Genomic DNA, 23,302 nt, shown 5'->3' with positions numbered 1-23,302 from the left:
TTAAATCCTAATTTAAACCTTGTAAAACACCTATTTGGGACAGTCTACATAGGCACAAAGCTATGTGCTTTATTGTACTTAATGTGCACTTGTAGTGTACTTCAAATTGCCGCCCATGTAGGCAGCACACTCACATTTGGAACAGAGGCACGGAATCTATAGAACGCTCTGCACCGCATCCGTTCTCCAAACACGGGGAAAAAAAAGCATTGCTTGCCTTTGACATATACGACCTCTGTGTAGCGCCGCACGGAGAAGATTAACGGTCATGCGATTTGAACAACGTCAGAAATGAACAGGCAGGTAAAGAAGTCACACGCAGAACAAAAGAAAAAAAGAAAACCGTTGGCACATTCATCAGCGTGGCGAGGCCTTGCGCTGAGGTGTCTGGCTAGGAAATCATTGCTGCAGCCTTTCCTCCAGGGCCATTAATTAGAAATGAACAGCGATTGAGTTTCTCCTGCGCACAAACACTGGCCTAGCCTGGAGACTAAATAAAACCCTGCCTTCTGCAGAGACGGCTCTGTTTCCCGCTCATGGATGCATTTCGGTATTCATAATGCAATACGTGTAGAATTAATTGCCAGCATAAAACACTACTACAGCAAAATGCACGAGGAATATCCCTACAGTATCATTTTAAATATATATGATAGCTAGCTAGCTAGCTAGACAGATAGATAGATAAAAAAATATGTCACCACTAATGTTGTAACGTCTGGGCCAACTTTGCAGTTCTGTTGGCGCTGCTGATGCAGAAATTACACACTTCACCTTTAATCATTTTTATGCCAACTTAATCAAGCTTATTATAAAGGTGCATCTTAAGCCGTTGGCATAGTTTAGCCGGGAAGTCGACTAACTCTAATTGCATTTGAAGGTTATTCTATGCTTCCGGACAAGCATGCAGGAGTTACAAGAAAAGGGAAAATAAAGATTTAAAAGGAGCAATCAAAGAGAAATAAATGTGCTCACGTTTGCCATGACTTCTGGGATAGCAGTGACTAATTCACGTCCGGCGTTACGCATTAATGAACAATTATTTCTCTTGTTCTGTGTTTTATGCGATATACTATGTGAAATCACTTCGTCTGTATCAAAAAGACAATTTAAGCGAAACCTACCTACATCAGGTCTAGAAACGAAAGTAAATAGAATGAAAAACGCATGTTGTTTTTGAAACTTGGCTGAAAAATGTTGCAGTGTTCTGGAAATCAGCTTTTTGATTTCATTATCATTATGCACAAAAAGTGTATTTAATTAGTTCTTTAAAAAAAAATTAACGAGAGAGCATGGTTTTCGACTGTTCAGCTTTTTATATTTCCTCTGTTTTCCGGGTTTCTACAATGAATCTGACCTTTAATTCGAATGACCTCCAATTAAACTGATGTCACTGAAATCCTGAATTAAGTTGGGACCACGTTAGATTTTTCTCCTGTTAATACATCAAATGAAACAGATTTGCAATTTTTATTGGATTTATTACAGAAATATATTTAGTCCAACATGGTAATGGATGTTGTTCTGCATGCAGAGAAGTGTTTCCGTCTCTGTCCCAACCAGATAGCGTGCTGAACGCTCTATGCAACATGAATATCAAATATATTTGATTTTCAGACCCTAGTCCACTCTTAAAAAGTGTAGTGGGTGTGCTGGGACCCCCCTCTGCCGCAAATGAAGCACTAGCTCCATCAATCTCAGGGTGCATAAATAATCTTGAGCTGAAGATCACAACGAAGACCCAAATGGTCCTGACTCGCTGTCTCGTCTGCTGAGACGCAGTACCTATCAGCACTCATCCCGGATGAAGAAACTTATTTGTGCCTCTGGGTCTCTCATGAGGGTTGTCGTGCACGTCAGCGCCAATCAAATTAAATCTCCTGGACAGCTTCAGCACTAACACGATGCATTGTTTTTAAATGTTAACCTGACTAAGAAAAAGCAGGGTTGCATCGGTGCGTTTTGATTGCATCACATTCGTCCGGTAGGATTTCAGAAAGTAAAACGCTGAAACCAAAAAATTATATATGTTGTTGAGGAAAATAAGCATTTGTCCTGTTTCAGGTCTGCCTTTTCTGTTTATATATTTCCTCAGTATTATTATTATTAATATAATACGGTTTCTGGGCCCCGTGGACAGCCTGGGACCCCTTCTGCAGAAATCAAGGTCCCCAGGTGTTGCAGACGCAGCAAAGAAGGCATCTAAGGAAAAAGTCTAAAGAAAATTTGAAAATTTAGGTCCTTATATAATTAACTACTTTGGGAATTTCTGTGATGTATGATATTAGTGGACATTGGAATCCACTTATTAATCCACTTATCCACTTATTCTATAAAAGACTGAAGTATGCTGAAGTAAGCTTCTCCAGCTTCTCCAGTGCTGCCTCTAAACAACCGAGCGTGCAAACTGTATGCCTTTTATATTACTATTGTTTTTATAATGTTTTTAACCTATATATATATATATATATAAAAATAAAACTTTACTTTATTATAAATTAAGACTCTCGCCTGAAATCAGTTTTAAAAACAAAACAAAACATGGTGACACTTTAGTATAGGGAACCCATTTACCCATAAAATATGTAAAATTTGTTAGGAACGATTGTTAGTTGGTATAACTCGGATTGGATTCGTCTAAAGAAAGTCACATACACCTAGCAAACGTTAAAGGGAAATAAAGACATTTTCATTTTTGGCTGAGCTAACCCTTTATGTTTTAAGTTTTTTCTTGAGCAAACTCCTAATTTGCTGCTTATTAATAATTAATAGTACGTAGTTGTTAAGTTTACACATTTAACATTAACAGTTAATGTACAGTAAGGCATTGATAGGTGTTTTGTAAATATTAATAATCATATATTGCTATATGCTAGTAACATGACTGCTAATAGGCAACTAGATAGATAGATAGTGATAGATAAGAAAAGAAAGAAAGAATAAATCACCTTTTAAAAGCACATTTAATGCAGTCAGATGCAAATCATTCTCATCCAGCAACGAGCTTTTAATTATTATTTTAAAAGCAAATACTGGCAAATCGCTCATCCAGGATGTAACATCACAGATACTGGGCGCACCGGGATGACAGGGGCATGACAGGGCTTCGGCTTCTCAAGTCACGTCTGAGCCAGTGTTGATAAATGGTGTATGATTTCATATTTTCTGCTTGCTCTGTGGGGTAGTTGAACCAAAAAATTTAATTATGCAATATTAATACACAAAGCAAAAATACAAGCAGCATGGAAGGAAAGGAAAGATGCTTGCACCGTACACATTTCATTTTCTGAGGAGAAATGCTGCGTATCGGAACAAATAAATGTTTATACAGGTTTGCGATAATACACATATATATCTTCACTCAAACGGGCTCCACAATCAGTCAAAACAGACAGCAGCTGACCTTCACTTTGATGACTGATTTTGAAAGCAGATGTGCTTAGGAAAAAATGGTAAGTGAATGTGAAGAGATACAGCGATTGGGAAGGGAAGAGAACAAAACATGGGATGCAAAAAAAGGAATATGAGGGGGAGGTACAGGAGAAGAGGGGGGCTCCAGATTCTGGGTATGTCTTTGGTGTTGAGCCTACACTGTAATTCCTCAAAGCCTCAAAGAGAACGAGAGTACAAGCGTTTTGTCCTGACCTACATTCTCAGATAAGAACAGCAGCCTTCAGTCCACGAGAAAAACACAAGCTCAGAAATTAGACAAAAATTGGTTGTTAATTTAACCGAATGGTAGTTTTGAACATTTTCCACTGCATGATTGTGTTGCATTTTTTGGATAAGAAAAAATGGACTGAAAAATAAATGACATTTTAGAAATAATTACATTATATTATTTTACGTTACAACCCAAATTCCAGAAATGTTGGGACGTTTTTTTTGAAGTTGGAATAAAATGAAAACTAAGAATTTCAAAAAAATCACATGAGCCAATGTTTTGTTCACAATAGAACATAGATAACATCATAAATTTTCCAGTTTTATGCACAAAACGACCTAATTTCCAATTTGATGCCTGCTACAGGTCTCAAAGGGGGTACCATGGCGTAGCATCTCCTCTTTTCAAAAGAGTTTGAGCGTGTCTGGGCACCGAGGTTATGAGAATTTGATCCCATTCTTGCCAGGGTTGGGTACCGAAACCAGGAACCAGTTTGGCATGGGTACAGACACCTTTAGGCGCTTCAACCATTTTAAAAGTATCGATTTTGCACCAGTATTGAAAGAAAAGCCAACGATACCCAACTCTAATTGATACAGGTTTCCAGCTGCTGAAGAGTTTGTGGTCGTCTTTGACATATTTTTCATTTAGTGATGTGCCAAATGTTCTCACAAATTCAGCACCAGACTCTTCTACTATGAAGCCGCACTGTGAGGTTTTTCATTGTCCTGCTGAAATACACAAGGCCTTCCCTGAAATAGACGTCATCTGGAGGGGAGCATATGTTGCTCTAAAATCTTTATATATCTTTCAGCATTCATAATGCTGTCCAAAACATGCAAGCTGCTCATACCATATTCACTTATACACTTACGCACCTCCATACCATCAGAGATGCTGACTTTTGATCTGAATTCTGATAACTCCTTCTCATTCTGATAGCTTCCTCTTTGGCTCGGAGAACACAGCATCAATGATTTCAAACAAGGACTCATCTGATCGTAGAACACTTGTCTTTGAAGTAGTCATGAAGTGAGATCAACCTGTTTAAATTTAGGCTTTTGTGCACGTATAAACAAACCTCATAAATTAGTAGAAAATGTTTAAGGGGTTATGTTTGCCTTATTTAAAGTCCTCTATGTATGTGCGTTGATCAGTGTTGCAAGTGAGGGAGTCAGTCCAACATCAAATGTTGGTTTAACAATCAAAGCAAAATGTGCCATTTAAGAGAATTAATACATCAATTATGCTTAAATCTTACCATGAGATTCAACAACATAACTTTTTCAGAGAGATCAGAAAAGCCTTAGATTAAGGGATGATGACATAAATCAAAGTTTACCAAGGAGAGGAACCTGCACACATAGGCCTAATGCTAGAAGAGTTGATAACACTTTATTTTGATGGTCCCTTGAGCATTCTCTTAACAGTAAATAACTTTATAAACAAATGCTCATTAGATTATTAGCAGAGCAGTCTGATTTATATCTGCTAACTTTTTTGTGATGTGTTCCTGACTTTCTGCTGACTCCAAGTAACTTTGCAAGTATAATGTCAACCTATTCTATCCCCAAAGGCCGTTCACACCAAGATTAATAACTCTAAAAGATATTAATATTAGTGTCCACACCAGCAAACGATACAGTCTGTTCATTCTTAAGCACACGCGTGTCTGCTGCTGTACACTATTACGCTAGTGCTAGCAGGATGAATTCTTGACTGATGTTTATATCATTTAAAAAATGTTTTAGAAGTGTCACAAAGATATAAATCACCAATTAATGGACCATACCTCTGATCCCCGTCTCGCATCGTGCCAGTCACAAGACTAACAGGAATTATTTCAGCTCCGGTAACTAATCACCCTTGAGTAAAGAGGGTGGAAAAACATGTCATATTTCAAGTTCCATTAATAGCCTCGAGTGCTGTTCCCGAGCATCACATCAGGGACCAAATACAGCACTGATCGTACCTGCTTTGAGCTCCCTCTAGCACTGTATGCGTTATTCATAGAATACGAGAGAAGAATCGAGCCTCAGATTGCACATTGATTGACTCTTATACACAGTGGATTGCTTTCCTTAGGTGATGAGGTATGGTTTCAGTTTTGTACTGTCATTCAGAGCCTGAATCCAGGCAAAAGGAAGGAAGTCATGGAAGGATCATGTCTTGATAAAATCAACAAATCACCACCGTATTGTTAACGACACTCTAATAGGGATTATTATCGAAACTTATGGCATTATGGGCAAAGGTCACCAGAAGTGACATTCCGCATAAGTTTTTGTTTTGAGCATGAAATTGTACTGCTATTTCTGATAAGTCATTTCTTCAGCCCTTCTCGCTTTATTTTTAATTTCCGTGCACTCGGTGTCATATAAGATTTATTTTGTTTATTTAGGATTTAGCATAGCAAATCCACTCTAGGTTTTCACTGAAATATTTAAACCAATCCATAAACATTTGACTGTGACCTAAATAAGAGATTCATTCAGACTTGATCCTGCAAACCATTATAATCCCATAGATTATAAACAATTATGACATATGGATTTGGTATCTGTGCATTTGTAAAATCCACTTTTTGGCAATCTAAACAGAACATCATTAGCTCATAACATTTTGAGCTTTTGAGGGTTCACACCATTTAAAAAAACAATAAATTTTCTTCACCATACTTGTCAAAAGTGCATATTCTTTCCAAAGCAACAATGTTGTACTTATATTGTATATTATAAAAGTCGAACATCTCCCAATCACGCCCCTCCACGTGTCACTAGCATCACCTACGTGAGCGTTGAAGTCCGCCAGCAGCGGAGCAGTCGGAGCACTTTCCAGCACCCCTCCCAGAGACTACAAGAAGGCCGTGTACTCTACACTGCCGTTTGGCACGTAGGCACAAATGACAGTGAGAGACCTCCCCCAACCCAAAGGCACAGGGAGGCGACCCTCTCGCAGATCGGGGTAAACTCCAACACATGGCAGCTAAGCTGGGGGGCTATAAGCGAGCCCACACCTGCCTGCCGCCTCTCACTGCGGGCCACACCAGAGTAGTGGAGAGTCCAGCCCCCTTTCGAAGAGAAGGGTTCCAGAGCCCAACTATCTCTAGTCGGTACCTCTCCACCTCCCGCAGCAACTCAGGCTCCTTCCGCCCCAGAGAGGTGAAAAAACAGATTAAAAGCCATATTCTGTGTCCAGGGGTTGGGTCGCTATGGTCCCTGCCTTCGGCCATCCCCAAAACCACAAAGCACCGGCCCCTTACGGTCCCTCCTGTTGCCTGCATCTGGCCAGGACCTACACTGTGCACTGGGGCAGTTTGCAGCCGAGTGTGAAGTGGCTGGGTTGAGAATCAGCACCTCCAAGTCTGAGGCCATGGTTCTCAGTCGGACAAGGGTGGCTTGCCCCCTTCAGGTTGGTGGGGAGCTCCTGCCTCAGGTGGTGGAGTTTCAGTATCTTGGGGTCTTGTTCACGAGTGAGGGAAGGATGGAACGAGAGATCGACAGACAGATCAGTGCAGCTTCTGCAGTAAGGCAGTTGATGTACACGTCTGTCATGGTAAAGAAGGAGCTGAGCTGCAAGGCAAACTTTGGGACATGACCGAAAGGATAAGATCCTGGATACAAGCGGCTGAAATGAATTTCCTCTGTAGGGTGGCTGGGTGCTCCCTTAGAGATAGGCTGAGGAGTTCAGTCACTCGGGAGGAACTCGGAGTAGACTCGCTGCTCCTCGAAATCGAGAGAGGCCAGATGAGGTGGCCAATGGAGGTTTTCCGGGCATGTCCCACCGGGAAGAGGCCCCGGGGAAGACCTAGGCATGCTGGAGAGACTATGTCTCTCGGCTGGCCTGGGAGCGCTTTGGTATTCCCCCAGAAGAGCTGGAGGTAGTGTCTGGGGAGAGGGAAGTCTGGGTGTCCCTGCTTAGACTGCTGCCCCTGCGACCCGGCCCCGGATAGTGAATGGATGGCTGGATGGATATATTTTAAAATGCAATTTATTTCTGTTACGCAAAGCTGAATTTTCTGCATCATTACTCATCATTTTCAGAAATCATACTAATATGCAGATTTGCTGACATTACTGATACCTAATGTAAGACACAGTGAACACAGAGAATGTAAGAGAGAGAAAAAAAAAAAGAGAACAAAAGCCTTGAGAAATGTCTGTTTGAGATTCTACACATTGCAAGACACCGACTGCCCCAGATGCTGATTTCCAGCTTATGCCCAGGTGTATAAAAGTCATCTCAGTTTAATAGATTATCAGTGTGGATGTCTAGATTTCGGTCTCAGACTCCAGCGTCCTGGGATTTGTTGTAAAACATTCATCCAGCATCACTTCTCAGTGAACTGTTGCTAGGTTACCTTCAGCAGTGGAGCAGTCTGTCCTTGTTTTTAAACGGGTGAGAAATGTGCATCTGCATTTTTGTTCTAAAAGGGTTAAAGTTGATCATGCAGATGTGGCATGTTGAGGTAATGGTTTTCTTTTACCACACACACACACAGAGCATTAAATTTAAAAATATATGATATAAATATATATATATATATATATATATATATATATATATATATATATATATATATATATATATATTTTTACTGTTTTTAGTAACTAACATTCATAAAAGTAAAGTAAATGAAAATACAGATTTTTTTGGTCAGTTCATGTTAGTTGCGATAAAGGACACAAATTACGCCCTTCTTTATATAACTCTCTGGTGCCCCCAGATTGTGTCTGTGAAGTTACTGCTAAAAATGCCCCACAGATCATTTATTATATCATTTTGATTGGAAGCAGAAACAGGCTGATTTTCATACCTGTCTTTTTAATCATTACTCATTACTCCCCAATACAACTTTGACTAACTACTGCTTTATTTTGGCTAAGCATTCAATGTTGTTACAGGAAAGGATGAAGCTGATTGGTTGATTCTTGCCACATGACCTGCAGTGTTTTTATCGATGCCGCTCATAGAAAAACAAGCTTCCCTTACGAGTGTGCAAACCGCATATCTACATTTGAAATAGCAAACATGAACGTGCAAAAGACGCCACATGTGAATGGCCCCTTAGCATGTTTTTTTTAAACTTTCGCCATGACATTTAAACTGGTTCACCGTTATCGCTTGTGAAATCAAAATGTCAGGCCTTGGGTGGAAACTTACAGATTAAGGGGTGTTAATATTATAATGAAATCCTTTGCAATGTCACTAGGGGAGCTAGGATCAGACGTGCTCTTTTCAGAGGCTTGCAGAAAAAGGCTCACTAAAACAAAATTACTGGGCTAATCTTTTTCACATTTGCTTTGTTGGTAGATGCAACGGGGGACCTGATTTTAGCACTTAAAACCTTTCTATTTTTTTACATTTCTATTTTCGTGATGTGTCATCTTTAAAGTTAAAGCTTAGCAACTTTTGGCGCTCTAGCAGTTAAATAAAAAAAAAAGAAATAGGTTCACAATCCTGTGAAACATTGTTGACTCTTGAGCTTACAGGCTAATGTTTTTCATTGTCGATTTTTATTGCATATTTCATTTAAAAATGTGGACATCACAACCCTTACCAAAATTAACCAATCACACTGTATTAATAAAATCATAGCCTTAGGTGAATTGTAATTCGTAGATAATACAATTTAATTACAACTTATTTACTTTTTATATTGTATTGTAGTTCTTAGCAAATTGTGACCCAGTGTAGTAGGTGTTTTGCTTGTTTGCAACATTACTATTCTGCTTAGGTCACCCATTCGGCCGGCAGTGGCCCTGAAGGATATGCATCGACGAGATTATCATAAAACAGCAGTAGCGAGTCACATGGTGTGGTGTAACATGCACCCTGGAAAAGGTCAAACATCCATCACTCAGAAAATACTACAGCACGAAGTAAGTCTGACATGAGACCTATTACGCACAAATGCCTTTCCTCTGTAGTACGGAGGTCTAGTTGGAGATTTCTCCTGACTGACAAGCTCGGATTGCATCTAGCCTAAATTAAGAAGTCCCGAATGCAAGTTGGCAACGTGCATCAAGTGCTGAATATGATGATTGTCACAATCCATCCCATTCATTCTGTAAAAATTCCTGCAGGGGCAATATGTCGCAGCAGCTCTCTGCTGCAAAAGACTTTTTTTTCTAAATCAAAACCAAATTTGTTTCCCTAGCAGTTTTATTTGAAAGCATATCCATAAGCAAAAAATCTGCAGTTACAGTATAACAGTAAACCAACAGAGACAGTCATTTCAGCCACACACAGTCTAGGTTTTTTGGACTAATTATTTGGTCCGACTGGCAATATGCTACTCATATTTTCTATAACCTTTTAGGCTCGCAAACCAACTGAAGACGTCCAGAGTCCTTCAAAATCTTCCACTCGCTGCTAAAGGACAAACTAGTTTGGAAAAGCTGACAAAGTGAAGCACCCCCACTTCAGTTACTTCCTGTTCAGCTCATTACTTCTCTATATAACACAGTGATACTCCTAGAAATATTAAAAAGTACATATTTATGTAAATTCATAATTGCTTATTATAATTACTTTTCTTTAAAATATGCTTAAACCTTTATGGTAAAATAAAACTTGTGTTTTCTAGTGAAACCTGAATGTCACACTTGAATATTGGTAATACACATATAATGATGTATCTGTATTTGGTAAAAACTCTATATAAATAGAAGCAAAGAACTTGCAAGTAAGTATATTTAAAACTTTTTAAAATATGATTTTAAGATGATTAAAACACGATTTGAAAATGTACTTTAAAGTAAACTGTTAATCTGACATTATAAGTGAAATTTAGTCTTTACTCTTAAAGGGACAGTTCACCAAAATAAAAACCTTTTATCAGCTTGGGTTGTTCCAAACCTGTATGGGCTTCTTTCTTATATTGAACATATTAATTTGCAACACAACAAGAATTTTAAACAAATATACACACAGTGGGTACGGAAAGTATTCAGACCCCCTCTTTGTTATATTGCAGCCATTTTCTAAAATCATTTTAAGTTCAGAAAAACAGAAATATCACATGGTCTTAAGTATTCATTTGCTGTGACACTCGTGTGTATATATAACTCAGGTGCTGTCCATTTCTTCTGATAATCCTTGAGATGGTTCCACACCTTCATTTGACTCCAGCTGTGCTTGATTATACTGATTGGACTTGATTAGGAAAGCCACACACCTGTCTATATAAGACCTTACAGCTCATGTGCATGTCAGAGCAAATGAGAATCATGAGGTCAAAAGGAACTGCCTGAAGAGCTCAGAGACAGAATTGTGCAAGGCACAGATCTGGACATGGTCACAAAAAAATTCTGCTGCACTTAAGGTTACTAAGAGCACAGTGGCCTCCATAATCCTTAAATGGAAGACGTTTAGGACGACCAGAACCCTTCCTAGAGCTGGCCGTCCAGCCAAATTGACTTATCAGGGGAGGAGAGCTTTGGTGAGAGAGGTCAAGAAGAACCCGAAGATCACTGTGGCTGAGCTCCACAGATGCAGTCGGGAGATGGGAGAAATTTGCAGAAAATCAATCAATCATCACTGCACTCTCCACCAGTCGGGGCTTTATGGCCCAACGGAAGTCTCTCCTCAGTGCAAGACACATGAAAGCCTGAATGGAGTTTGCTAAAAAAAAAAAAAACCCTGAAGGACTCCAAGATGGTGAGAAATAAGATTCTCTGGTCTGATGAGACCAAGATAGAACTTTTTGGCGTTATGTGTGGAGAAAAGCAGGCACTGCTCATCACCTGTCCAATACAGTCCCAACAGTGAAGCATGGTGGTGATAGCATCATGCTGTGGGGGTGTTTTTCAGCTGCAGGAGCAGGACGACTGGTTGCAATCGAGGGAAAGATGAATGCAGCCAAGTACAGGCATGTCCTGGATGAAAACCTTCTCCAGAGTGCTCAGGATCTTCAAAGGGGGCAGAATACCTATGACCATGAGATATTTCAGTTTTTCTATTTAAAAAAAAATCTACAAAAATGTCAACAAATCTGTGTTTTTCTATCAATATGGGGTGCTGTGTGTACATTAATGAGGAAAAAAAATAACTTAAATGATGTTAGCAAATGGCTGCAATATAACAGAGTGAAAAATTTAAGGGGGTCTGAATACTTTCCGTACCCACTGTATATATGTTTGTGTGTGTTGAAAAATGCAATTGGTTGATAGAAGACACTTGCCATTTCCATCCAAAGATGCTAATTTAACTAGAATAAAATGATGCAAAACTAGAATATTGCATAAAACCTTTATGAATAAAGTATCGTTTCCATCCACTTCTTGATAAACTGGCACTAAATATCACTAACAAAAGTAGGAGATGCCACTGATTATAATAATTTTCATATTTGATAAATTGCCTCAAAGCGAGCCGACAAAACACAATAAATGCTGTCATTGCTTTTTGAGGTTGATGCCTGCTGTTTGGGAATACAGTCGTGTAAGACAATAATACAGAAATGCTTTAGTGACAGGCTTTGCCCAGGCATTTCAGAACAACCAAAACTACATTTCAGATGCTGTGCAATGAGATCAGTCTACTGGTTAGTTAAATTATCCCGTCACCTTGTGCAAAGTAACATCACTTCTTTGATGTGCATTGTGGAATTTATTTGGTAAATGCATTTTCATAATATTTTATGCACATTTTGTCTTATCGGATAAAAAGTTCATCCTACTCAGTTGTGTGCATTAGTTTCCTATTGATATAATCACTAGTAAAGGGTTGCTGAAATGCTATGGGGAAAAGTCCTCAGGCGTGGAGGAGCTGTCTGGCTCAATAAACGACCCCACTCCTTTGCCATCTTTGGAGCCCAGCGAGACCAAGGCATGGATGCTGAACTTTTCTGCATCCTGTCTAAGGCTGTTAAAGAGCTGGGTTTGGAGTGGAGTCACATGATCAGGTGGATAGCCAGCTTTGGTTCCCCAGTCTCCCCGACTGGCCTGTTAGGACCTCGAAGGGAGCCTGTAGAAGTTCCTGAGAGCATCCTAAAATGCAATTTCTCGTGCTAGAGCCAAGTCTATGAGATGTCTTAATGAGATTAAATTGTCAGTCATGTGATGGTAGTCTTGGTCTGGTGCACAACCCTTGGCAAAGACCCAACCTCCTGTGACACGTCAGTGAAATTGTTTTTCCTTTAAGAGATGCTGGATAAGGACCATTCCCCATGCACTCTATGTAGCAACACAGTTGTCCACTTTTTGAAGGGGTCCAAGAACCTGAACCTGCCTTGCCCCTTCAACATTCCCACATGGGCTCTGTCCTCTGTTCTAAGGGATCTAAAAACCCCTACCTTCGACCCACTACTGTCGTCCAACCTTCAGCTCATGCTGTTGAAAACTTGAAGGCATTCTCTGCGAGCCTTACCTGCCTTCAGTTTGAGCCCTGCGACTCCATAGCTGTCATGAAGCCGTTTCTTTCCAGGTGGACAGAAGATGAGATTAATGCTAGAATACTTTTTCTTGGGCCTGCAATGCCCCACTGGAGTATAAGCCCACTCCACCAGAGGCAATGCCTCTTTTTGGGCTTGATCTAGCGGTGCCTGGGATTTTTTTTTTGGCCTCAACATAAGAACAGGTTTGTACAGGTTTGGAACAACTTCAGGCTGGGTAAAAATGATTTTGCATTTACATTTGTGGGTGAATATGCCCTTTAAGTGGTGTTTTATTGAATGTATATATTATCTGTAATACTATTACAATTTGAAGAGCAAATTCAGTTACAATTCAAGTACACTTTTCTACCACAAGGTTTACCCAATGACCCAATAAGGCAAGTCCATGCTATTCCATACAGAATCGGAGTTTCACATAATACCTTATAAAAAGGTTACTTTTATTGAGCATTGCTCAGAATGAGTGCAATCCAAATATTTAAATGATCACATTCCGTATTACGTGGTCAGCCATAGCCTTTGTGATCTTGGGATGTAGCATATATTTATTGCATATGACCCAAGTACCCTCAACCTCATCTCCTGTCACAGGCCTCTTGTACATCTCTGTGTAAGACAGAAGATCTTGACCAGCCCACATCTGGCTGCACTCATAATAACCCTGCTAAAGGTAGTTCACCGGTCTCCATCGCACTTCTGAACATTAGCACGCTCATCCTCACATCTCGCTCCGGAGAGCAGATGGGCTTTAGAGCACAGACAATCGTTTCCCTGTTGCACACCAGGTTGAATCCATTAGCTGACAGATTAATCTAGAGGTCACACTGGCCAGCAAGAGGAACATCACCCAACATCATGCTGATTAATGATGCTGTATATCTCTGAGAATAACTTAGTGATACATCATACTGCAGGAATCAATACAGTTTCCAATTTCCACAGAACAACATGCGTTTCTAGCTTTATTGACATGCTAAAGACGAATGGCCTACCCCAAAAAGACAGAAAAAAGTCCTCATGAAGCCTTGAAATTGGAATTTATCAAGAAATTGGAATTTCAAGAAAACATTTTATAGTTTGTTTGAAGGTGTATCTTGTGTTTTTTGAGTAGTTGGATGGATTTGAAGTTTTTATGAGTGGTTGCTTAGGCATCTGCTTGCTAAGACATTGTGTGGCCATTGCTATGCAACAAGTACACTTTCATAATGCAATTAAAGTGGTCTATTTTCGCGCATTAATTTTTTACTTAAGATGTACTAAAGAATAATTTTTAGCATATTAAAGATAAATTTAAGATCATCTAAGTGTACTCAACTGTGCTATTTTGGGACACCATGACTATGAACTAAAATGCACTTTTAACATACTACCTTTGTATTTAAAAATGTATTTAGTTACCACTTGTAGCACACTTGAAACCATCTTTCATATAATAGTACACTCAAGTGTACTACAAGTGGTAACTAAATACATTTTTAAAATACATTGTTAAAAGTGCATTTTAGTTCATATGCATGGTGTCTCAAAATAGCACACTTAAGTTAATCTTCAGAAGTACTAAAGAATAATTTTTAGTATTAAGTACAAAATTAGTGCGCAGAAATGGCGCGATTTAAGTTCATTATGGAAATGTACTTGTTTTTTACCTGGTAGGCTGCAAATATGTCATACGGTGCTCAGCACATTTCCAAGAAGACCGCAAAATGGCTTATAATAAAATAAAATAAGAAAACATGCTAAAGTTCAAAATTAGGGCACAAAATGATTAAGCCCTTTCGTTTTTTTTAAATGGGTTGTCGTTATTTAAAGGGCACTTCTTTTTTATTTGACCTTTTCTTTATTGCATTATATAGCCGTGCATGTAAACAATTTGCCAAGTTGTAAATCACGAAGTCTGCTTAAAACGGATACCATCTCTCTAACGGAAAACACCTGCTTGAATTTGCGTACTTCCCTTTTATATAGCACACAATGTATATGTTGTTGTCTGTTCTAGCTGTTTGTCACATTTTGCTAGGCTGTTCAGAGTCATCTCTAAGTGGTTGCCACAGACAGACAGACCAAAAGAAGACACAGCTTTCTCAAGTATGAACAGAGCGCAAGGTCTCATATGCTGCTGGTGTGGAATCAAAGTGCTTGCTAGATTTAGAAAGACTTTGAAGCTCTCATCCTTCAAGTACAGAGCTTTCAAGCAACACATCTGAGATTACAAAAGAAAGAAATTACATAAATGGATAGCCTATATGCAGATGATCAAAATGATCCTTAAGTATTTACGTGTTCATCCTCATTTGTTTTTGGGATAATAAAACAGGCTAATAAAAGGAGAATATCTACGTCGCACAGCATTTGTTAAGCTCTGGGAAACAAAGAATCTAAACCACCTCAAACCATTTTGCGAATAGCAAAAAGTTGCTTTGTGTGCTGTTAGTAAACCTATTTTTTAAGTATGAATAGGAAAGTATAGGCTACTTTTAGTCTACTTCTTAATGTACTTGTCAGAAATATAACCAATATAAATTTAAGTATACTTGAGTTTTACCTAGAATTTATGTTTTCATTTTTATACAGTAGGGGGCGCTAGTACAAAAAAAAAAAAGAAACAGTAGATGCTAAAAGTGCGTAACGTTATGGAATAAAATGTCACTAATAAAAAGGTAGCAATGACTGACAAGCTTTGGGGTTTGCATTTTGATTATCATTCTGAATCCCACTAATAGTCTTTTTTTGCAGCTTTTTGTTCAAAATGTTTGTATCTTTATTTATTTTTATTTATGAAAGTCATAATGCATGACGCTAGACTAAATGTTGTTTACAGACAGATACTATTTCTTTTGATGCTGTTATATGAATATATGAACATACAAAATATGTATATTAATTAATACCCAAATAAGAACATAGTAGTGTACTTAAAGCATGATGTAAAATTCACTGAAAAAGCAAATAAACATTTGAGTATATCTGCAGTATAACACTACTTTACTGAGACTATACTTCATAGTGTACTAAAATTATACAAGTATTTAATTATTAAACTAACACTACACCCATACGTGCATACATTTATAAGTTCACATTTAGTAAAACTTTGATGTAATCTTTTTTACTACTGTTATACTTAAATTATACATAAAAGTATATTTTAGATATTAGAAAGAGGAACTATTAAAAATATACTTGAACTTAAAAATATACTTGAACTATACTTATGTATACTTACGATAAGTATGGCGGCGCATCCGGGTTCTTTGTGAGAGAACGAAAACTGAAAAGGGAGAAATGGTTAAATAAAGACATTATATTTATTTTCACAAAAATGACATTTTTGGGTGAATTAACCCTTTAAGTTTTAGGGGGTATGGAGATAAAACGTCAAAATTAGGAGATAAAATCAGTAGAGTTCAAGTCATAATTATAGCATGAAAAGTCAAAATTTCAGCTAAGCCATAAACAGAATCAGATTTTAATATGATATGATCAATTTATTATTTGGTACGATAAGGATTTAGGTCTACACTCATCCTTCATTTTTTTTTTTTTTTTTTTAAAGTACAGTAAGCGGTTCTTCAGCCCGTGTTGAGATATGTGAAGGACACATGGCCAAAACAAGCCTTTTCATGTTCTCCAGAAGATAAAGAGAGGAGAAAAGACACGACATTTCTCCTCTTGTTATCTTCTTAAAAGGCGGCTCGTGTGTTTTTGGTGACTGCAGGATGAATGCTACTTCAACTGAACGCGAGAGGATGTATTGAGATCACACCGACGACACAGCGCCATCTGCTGGAGAGGAACACAAACATAGACCGCGGCCTCAGGAGACGATCGCTTGCTTAATAGGGCCTGTAAATGGGACTCGTTAAAAAGTTATTTTCAGAGAGATGTCTGAAAATCAACACGTTTTGCTACGATACGCTAATGAAATACCTAGCAGTGTGCCTAAAACGTGAGTTGGTCGATATTGTGAGTTACTCTATCACACATAGGCTACAACCACGCTGATTAACGGATCAACATCATTCGTGCTGCTGCTTTTACCAGTTACCCATCTACATATTTTTGCTCCAGGTCTTCAAGCAACACACTGTAACTGTGCTAGTAAAGATTATTTTTCCTGAACGAGGCATTGTGTTTGAATGAATCATTAGGATGAATGATTCAGTGACTCATACTTTACCACCTACTGATTGTTTTATTCCTGAATGAATCACTGGAATATTGACTCACTCATAAGACTCACTTGTCACTATAATTATGACTTTTCTATTTACCAAAGACTTTTTTAATATATGAAGGTAGTTGGTCTTCATAGTCAAATAACGTACTGAATTGAATGTTTCAGTCTTCTGACAGCGGGCACTCTGTGTGTTTACATGCGTGTACTTGTTTTTCTATCCTGGTGGGGACCTGAATACACAATAAACTCAAGACTCGTGTCACTGTGGGGGCCTACGTTGAGTTTTTTGTTTTTTTGAGAATGTGAAAAGTTGTGTGTGTGCACATTTGGGCTGGTTAGATGCTTACAGAAGAGATGTGTCGAAATTATTAGATAAGTCTCATGATATAATTACAAAGTGACTTGCAAAAGAGGAACTAATATCTGTAATATACAACGGCAGGATTGATAGCCAAGAAGTGAACTAGAGAAGAGAAGAAGTTCAGGGAGGAATTATAGTTTGTGAGTGTGTGTGCAAGTTAAATAATACCTGATATTTTTTTATTTATAGCAACATTTTTTTTGGTCCCCTTGAGGAAGGCAGTATATAAATCATGTTTTTTTAAACTTAAAAATACAGAAAGTTTTCTGTGAGGCTTATGTTAAGGGGTAAGGTATAAAATACAGTTTGTTCAATCATTATGTCTATGTAAACAAAGTCCACATAAAACATGTCGTTTTTTTAAAGGGAAGGTTCACCCAAAAATGAAAAATCCTGTCATTATTTATTCACCCTTCACCCAGACCTTTATTCATCTTTGGAATACAAGTTAAGATATTTTTGATGATTTCTAAGAGCACAGACAGCATTGCAACATATGCTCAAGACCAAACTTCAGTAAGAACGTCCATGAGACATCACCGGGTCAACTAAAAAGTTATGAAGCTATAAGAATACTTTGTGTGCAAAAAAAAAAAAAAAAAATGTAGAAGGTTCATCACTGTTAGTTATTCGTCGGATATTCTGATTTGAAAATAAGTATGGCGGTGCATAATTTTGGGTGAATTAACCCTTTAAGTTTTAGGGGGTGTGGAGATAAAACGTCAAAATTATGAAATAAAATCTGTAGTGATGATAAAAACATAATAAGGAGTTCAAGTCATAATTATAGCATGAAAAGCCAAAATTAGGCTAAAAAGTCCAATAACCATAAACAGAATCAGATTTTAATATGATATGAGCAATTAATTGTTTGCCCATTTCCTCCACATCAGGTAAAAAAATGTTTTAGTAAATCATAGTTGTGACATAAAATATAAAAATTATGAGATGCCAAGACATAATTACGAGATGAAATGTTAAATTATTGAATAAGAAGTTAATGATATAAAAATTCACAATTATGATCAAATTTTAATTATGAGATGTATAAAACCCATGGAAGTAAAAGGATGTTATGATGCCTAATAAACACACACACACACTTTTATCCCGCAATTATTACTTATAAAGTAATTATGACTTTGCAGACTGCAGAGATGCAGATCTCTGATCTGACCCAAATCAACATGCTTTAGCTCTGCTCAGGCAATAAATCATCATTCATACGCATTACTCACATGTGTATTCTTATCAGCGCGTTTCATCACCGGATGTGGGAGGAAACCACAGGAGTTCACTTGCATCTTTCAAAGCGTTTCAACACACGCAGCCTCTTTCAGTTCAGTTTGAGGAAGGATTCGGTTCTTTGTTCTTGACGATTTCGGTGGTCTCTACAAAGCTGGATATTTATAGAAGCAAACCCTCGACGTCTGCATGCGCTTGTAAATTATTTGGGCCCGACAGAAGCCAAAAATATCCTAGGTTTTGCAGCATCTTTAAGGAACGTCACAAAGCGCTCAAGCACTAATCAGCAGGTGATTGAGCTCACCTGGGTTCCCGTGCAAGGCCTCTGAGAGTCCGTGTAGGAAACAGTACTGTTGACCAATGGGAAGTGTGCCTGCTCTCTGGAGGACTGCAGCACACGGCTGGTGGTTGAAGTGTTGCTGAACAGGAAGTTGCTGAGTAGAATTGAGAAAACTTCAACAGACATGAGGGTCTCTGATCGGTCTCTAGTCTTGCTTTTCTTAGCAGGCTTAAGTTCACTCGGTAAGACAAGCTTTTCCATTTTTCTGTAGATAAAGATGTTTAGTTTTGTGTGTGTGTTTCTTCTGTGGACTTTAAAGTTTCCATCTTTCGTCTTGGGCTTCAGAGAAAGTTCCTGCTCACACGTTCTTCGACCGACCGATCCCAGGAACTCTACAGAACGTCAGTAAGAATGACACCGGGGTGAAGGAGGCCGTCCTGACTGGAACCTACTCGTTTAATAATAAATCCAACGATGCCTTCCTGTTCAAAGCATCAACTGTTGATGACGCAAAGAGACAGGTATAACTCAAGATGCCTGAGGGCCTCGCTATGTGTGTGTGCGCGTGTGTGTGTGTGTGTACATGCGTCATACGGCCTCTGCTCCGTCGTAGATCGTCAGAGGCATCCGCTACGTCCTGGAGGTGGAGATCTCACGGACCGTGTGCAGGAAGAGGGGCAGCACCGAGGACCTCAACAGCTGTCCCTTCCAGACGGACAGTGTGCTGCAGCAGGTATGTGCGCTTTTCTGTGGAGCTGGAGAAGTTCTAAGGTGAAGGCTCCTAAGGTGAAGGCAAAATAAACGTTCTGATTTGCGGATTTTGCAATGAAGATTACGATTGTAAAGATGTCAAGCATAAAGAGCGATTTCTAATGAGATAAATATTTTTGAGTGGAGCGTCTATATGCATAAATCCAGAAGAACTGTGCCTCCAAGATTCTGTAAGAAACCTACTGTACATGCAAAGCTCCAGTACTGTTAAACGTTTCGGCCACTTGATTCCATTAAAAATGTCACAAATAGAATTTCTTTATTAGTTAACATCTTGTCTGAGCACGCTTTGCAGGCGGGTTTCTTGAAGCGCTGTCACAGTTCTTCTGGATTGAGTCTGCCTCAGTTTGTTCTGTGTCTTCATCTCGTTCCAGACAGACTGTTGAAAATACTAATGAACTAACACAGTGCTGTATGTATGTCTGCAACTGTTTGACTTTGTTTAAAAATGTAATTTATTCCTGTGATCATCATTTCTCCAGTCTTCAGTGTCACACGATCCTTCAGAAATCCTTCTAACGAACCATTTGATGTTACAAAACAATATTATCAGTGTTGAAAACAGTATTTACTACTTAATCATTTTCTGGAAACCACAATACAACACCTTTTTGGCTTTTTCTTTTAAAAAAAAAAAGACTACATTGTCAAACATTGCCTGACCCAAAATGGCAAGAATTTCATAAATACTGTAGATAAATGAACTTCATAATGAATCTTTACATGTTTAAGCTGTGTGTTTAACCTTGCATAATACAGGGGGAATAGTCATTGTAGTTCGATTTAATAGGAGTATTTGAAAAAAATGCTTCTTTATAGGGTTCAAATCTGGACTCTGACCAGGCCAAAACATCAGCCTGAGGCACTTTTTGGTAGCCTATGCAGTGCAGGCAGAAGCAGTTCCTTTATTGGAAAAAAACACCAGATCGTTTCTCTATATATAACTCTTTTTTTCGTATGTGGGAAGCGAGCGTTTCTGAAATATTCTCCTGTAGCCTACTCCGAAGCATTAATTGACCTCTCGCTGCGAAGCAACTCAGCAGCGTCTTAAAGGCTCCCCACATCATGACACATCTTCCTCCGTGACTCACTTTGATGGAGATGCATTCATTATTGCATTTCTCACCAGATCTTCAAAGACATCACCGTGCGACTCGTGTTTTATCGTGGTTCATCGCTCCACTCAACTCTGAATCAAACCTCCCTTATTCCAACAAAAAAACCCTCCTCATTTTGTCTGACATGTTTTTCTGAACCAGTGGCTTGTTTAGAGGAACATCTGTTTAATTCTTGCTAATTTCCTTGCCAGTAATTTGTGGATCATAGTTTATCATTTCACATTTTTCACCCATGAAGTGTATACTGTATAGAGCAAGGTGTTCTTTTGAACATTTTATTAATCAAAATCAGTGTCCAATATTAACGACGGAGCACAAATAAAAATAGTAATCATATTATAATGATTTTTTGAAGGATCATGTGGCATTGAAGAATCGTGCGTGTCATTTATTTTTTCATTCGTTTGGAACGCACTTGTCAAAGGAAACGACGTCATTTCCTCTTTATCTTCCGCTGGGATGTTCCCATGACAACGGCCGTAGCACATCAGTCCCTTAAAGGGATCCCCGGGTGTTAAGGCATGTATAGTGAAATAGCTTAGTGAAATATGTAACAGAAACCCATGAAAGATGTATGTTATTTAACAAAAACCGACAACCGTGTCTGGATTATGGAGGGCGCCATAACATCAAATGGTTCACTCGGCGCTTTTTTCAGAATAAACGGTTCACAAAATACAATTCTGATACCATATTGTGTCGTTTTTGGTTGTCATTTTCAGTCGAAGGGCAACAAGAGAAGCGATGTACGACTTTCCTAGCCATTTTCCTAGCGGTAAGAGTCAGACAAAATAATGGGAGTTACCTGTAGACGAATAAAACTTCGTAAAGACCCGTTTCTTTGTCCTCTGCACTCTGAAGCCTTCGACTCTTTTAGTAGACCACAGATACCGAAAGAGCTTACGAACGGCCGAGACGAGAAACGCTATGGCATCCGGTTAAGATGTAAACAAACCCAAACTTATTACGACACCGCGGCCGCTGGGGGAGCTTCTTATCGCGGATTTTGCCCGATATCCAGAGCATTTGTTGAGAAAACAAAAAAAATCATGTTACAACATTTGGTTTAAGCCCATGCTTATATCCATCTTGTCCTGTAAGCTCTTTAATTTGCCGTGGCCATCATATCAGTAGTTTATTATCCGAGCTGTGTATTCTGAGTTGTCTAGCTCACCGAGTGCCACCATTTTGCCTCGTCAGAATAATGGCGCCCAACGCAGTCCAAAATATGTGGATTTTTCAAATAAAATATACCGTCATGGGTTTTCTTCTACATATTTTAGTAAGGGACATCATTTACGTTATATTAATCCATTTACGTCTTAATTCCCAGGCTTCTCTTTAACGAATCTGTTGACGCAGAAAATGACGTCGCTTTGACAAACGAATAAATAACGACGCGCACGTGCTCTGCTCACTCCAAAGTCCCCACTAACTAGGGGATAAGGAAAATTACCACGAATTGTACGATACACTGTTCGCGAATTGCTAAATGCATACAAATAGACTACACTAACAAACTGTCTTTGGAAGACACTCATAATGTTTTTATTTTTTCTAGACATTCTTCTGTCACTTTGATGTCTGGTCCATTCCGTGGATGAAGACAATGTCAACCACATCTTTTGAATGTCGTTCAAATGATACATTGTGAAATTTGTTTTCGCCCGAAATGCAGCGCTTACTTAAACCCAAACCGAATGTGAAAATAAAGCACTGATTGAGCATCATGTGCAGTGACCTTCGGTTCATCAGATGCTGGTTTCGACTCTCACTCCGAGCGTAAATTATTCAGTGAGCTTCTCTGATGTGCAGAAGCACTTTTACTCACCTACAGCAAGATCAGGGTGCCATCGCTTCAATCTCTCGGCTCCAGGGCCTCAGATCTTCTGAGCTAACTGACTCTAGAAAGGCACTGATCAAACACGCATCTTTCGGGTTTGTACGAACAGATTTATTGATATATCATTTTTTACTACTCATGTCCTGCGTGTTATTGGAAATGTACTTGTCCTAGATGTATAAGTCCATATGGCCATTAGATGTGTGCATGCATCCAATGGGACAGAGGTTCTCAACCGGATTTGTTTCAGAAGCCAGTTTTGGAGTGCACTCGAAACGGTGATCATAAAAAAAAAAACATTTATTCTTTTGTGTTAAACCAGTGATTGATGTACATTTGAATATGTGACTATCAGTAAATATATTTGAATGTTTAATAAAGCAACACATTAGTCCGAACTTTAGTTTAAGCATTATATTGTATTTTTATGTAACGCATTGAAA

General features: G+C 38.7%; 1 protein-coding gene and 1 long non-coding RNA gene across 2 annotated transcripts; one reads left to right on the top strand and one right to left on the bottom strand.

The window, feature by feature from the left end:
• Positions 1 to 3,091: 3,091 nt before the first annotated feature.
• On the bottom strand, positions 3,092 to 18,971 carry LOC122356240. Its single transcript, XR_006252297.1, has 3 exons — positions 18,841 to 18,971; positions 16,288 to 16,332; positions 3,092 to 3,174 (listed from the first exon to the last, which is right to left on the bottom strand). It is a non-coding gene; the product is annotated as an uncharacterized LOC122356240 (long non-coding RNA).
• Positions 18,953 to 22,770, top strand: LOC122356239 (cystatin-F). Its single transcript, XM_043254772.1, has 4 exons — positions 18,953 to 19,369; positions 19,473 to 19,648; positions 19,741 to 19,860; positions 22,578 to 22,770. Exons 1-4 carry the CDS (start codon positions 19,312 to 19,314, stop codon positions 22,668 to 22,670), a joined length of 447 nt encoding a protein of 148 aa, XP_043110707.1. The 5' UTR covers positions 18,953 to 19,311; the 3' UTR covers positions 22,671 to 22,770.
• Positions 22,771 to 23,302: the final 532 nt, after the last annotated feature.

Source organism: Puntigrus tetrazona, chromosome 13, assembly GCF_018831695.1.
Source record: "Puntigrus tetrazona isolate hp1 chromosome 13, ASM1883169v1, whole genome shotgun sequence".
NCBI classification, from domain to species: domain Eukaryota; kingdom Metazoa; phylum Chordata; class Actinopteri; order Cypriniformes; family Cyprinidae; genus Puntigrus; species Puntigrus tetrazona.
This window is presented reverse-complemented; position numbering and strand designations above follow the sequence as displayed.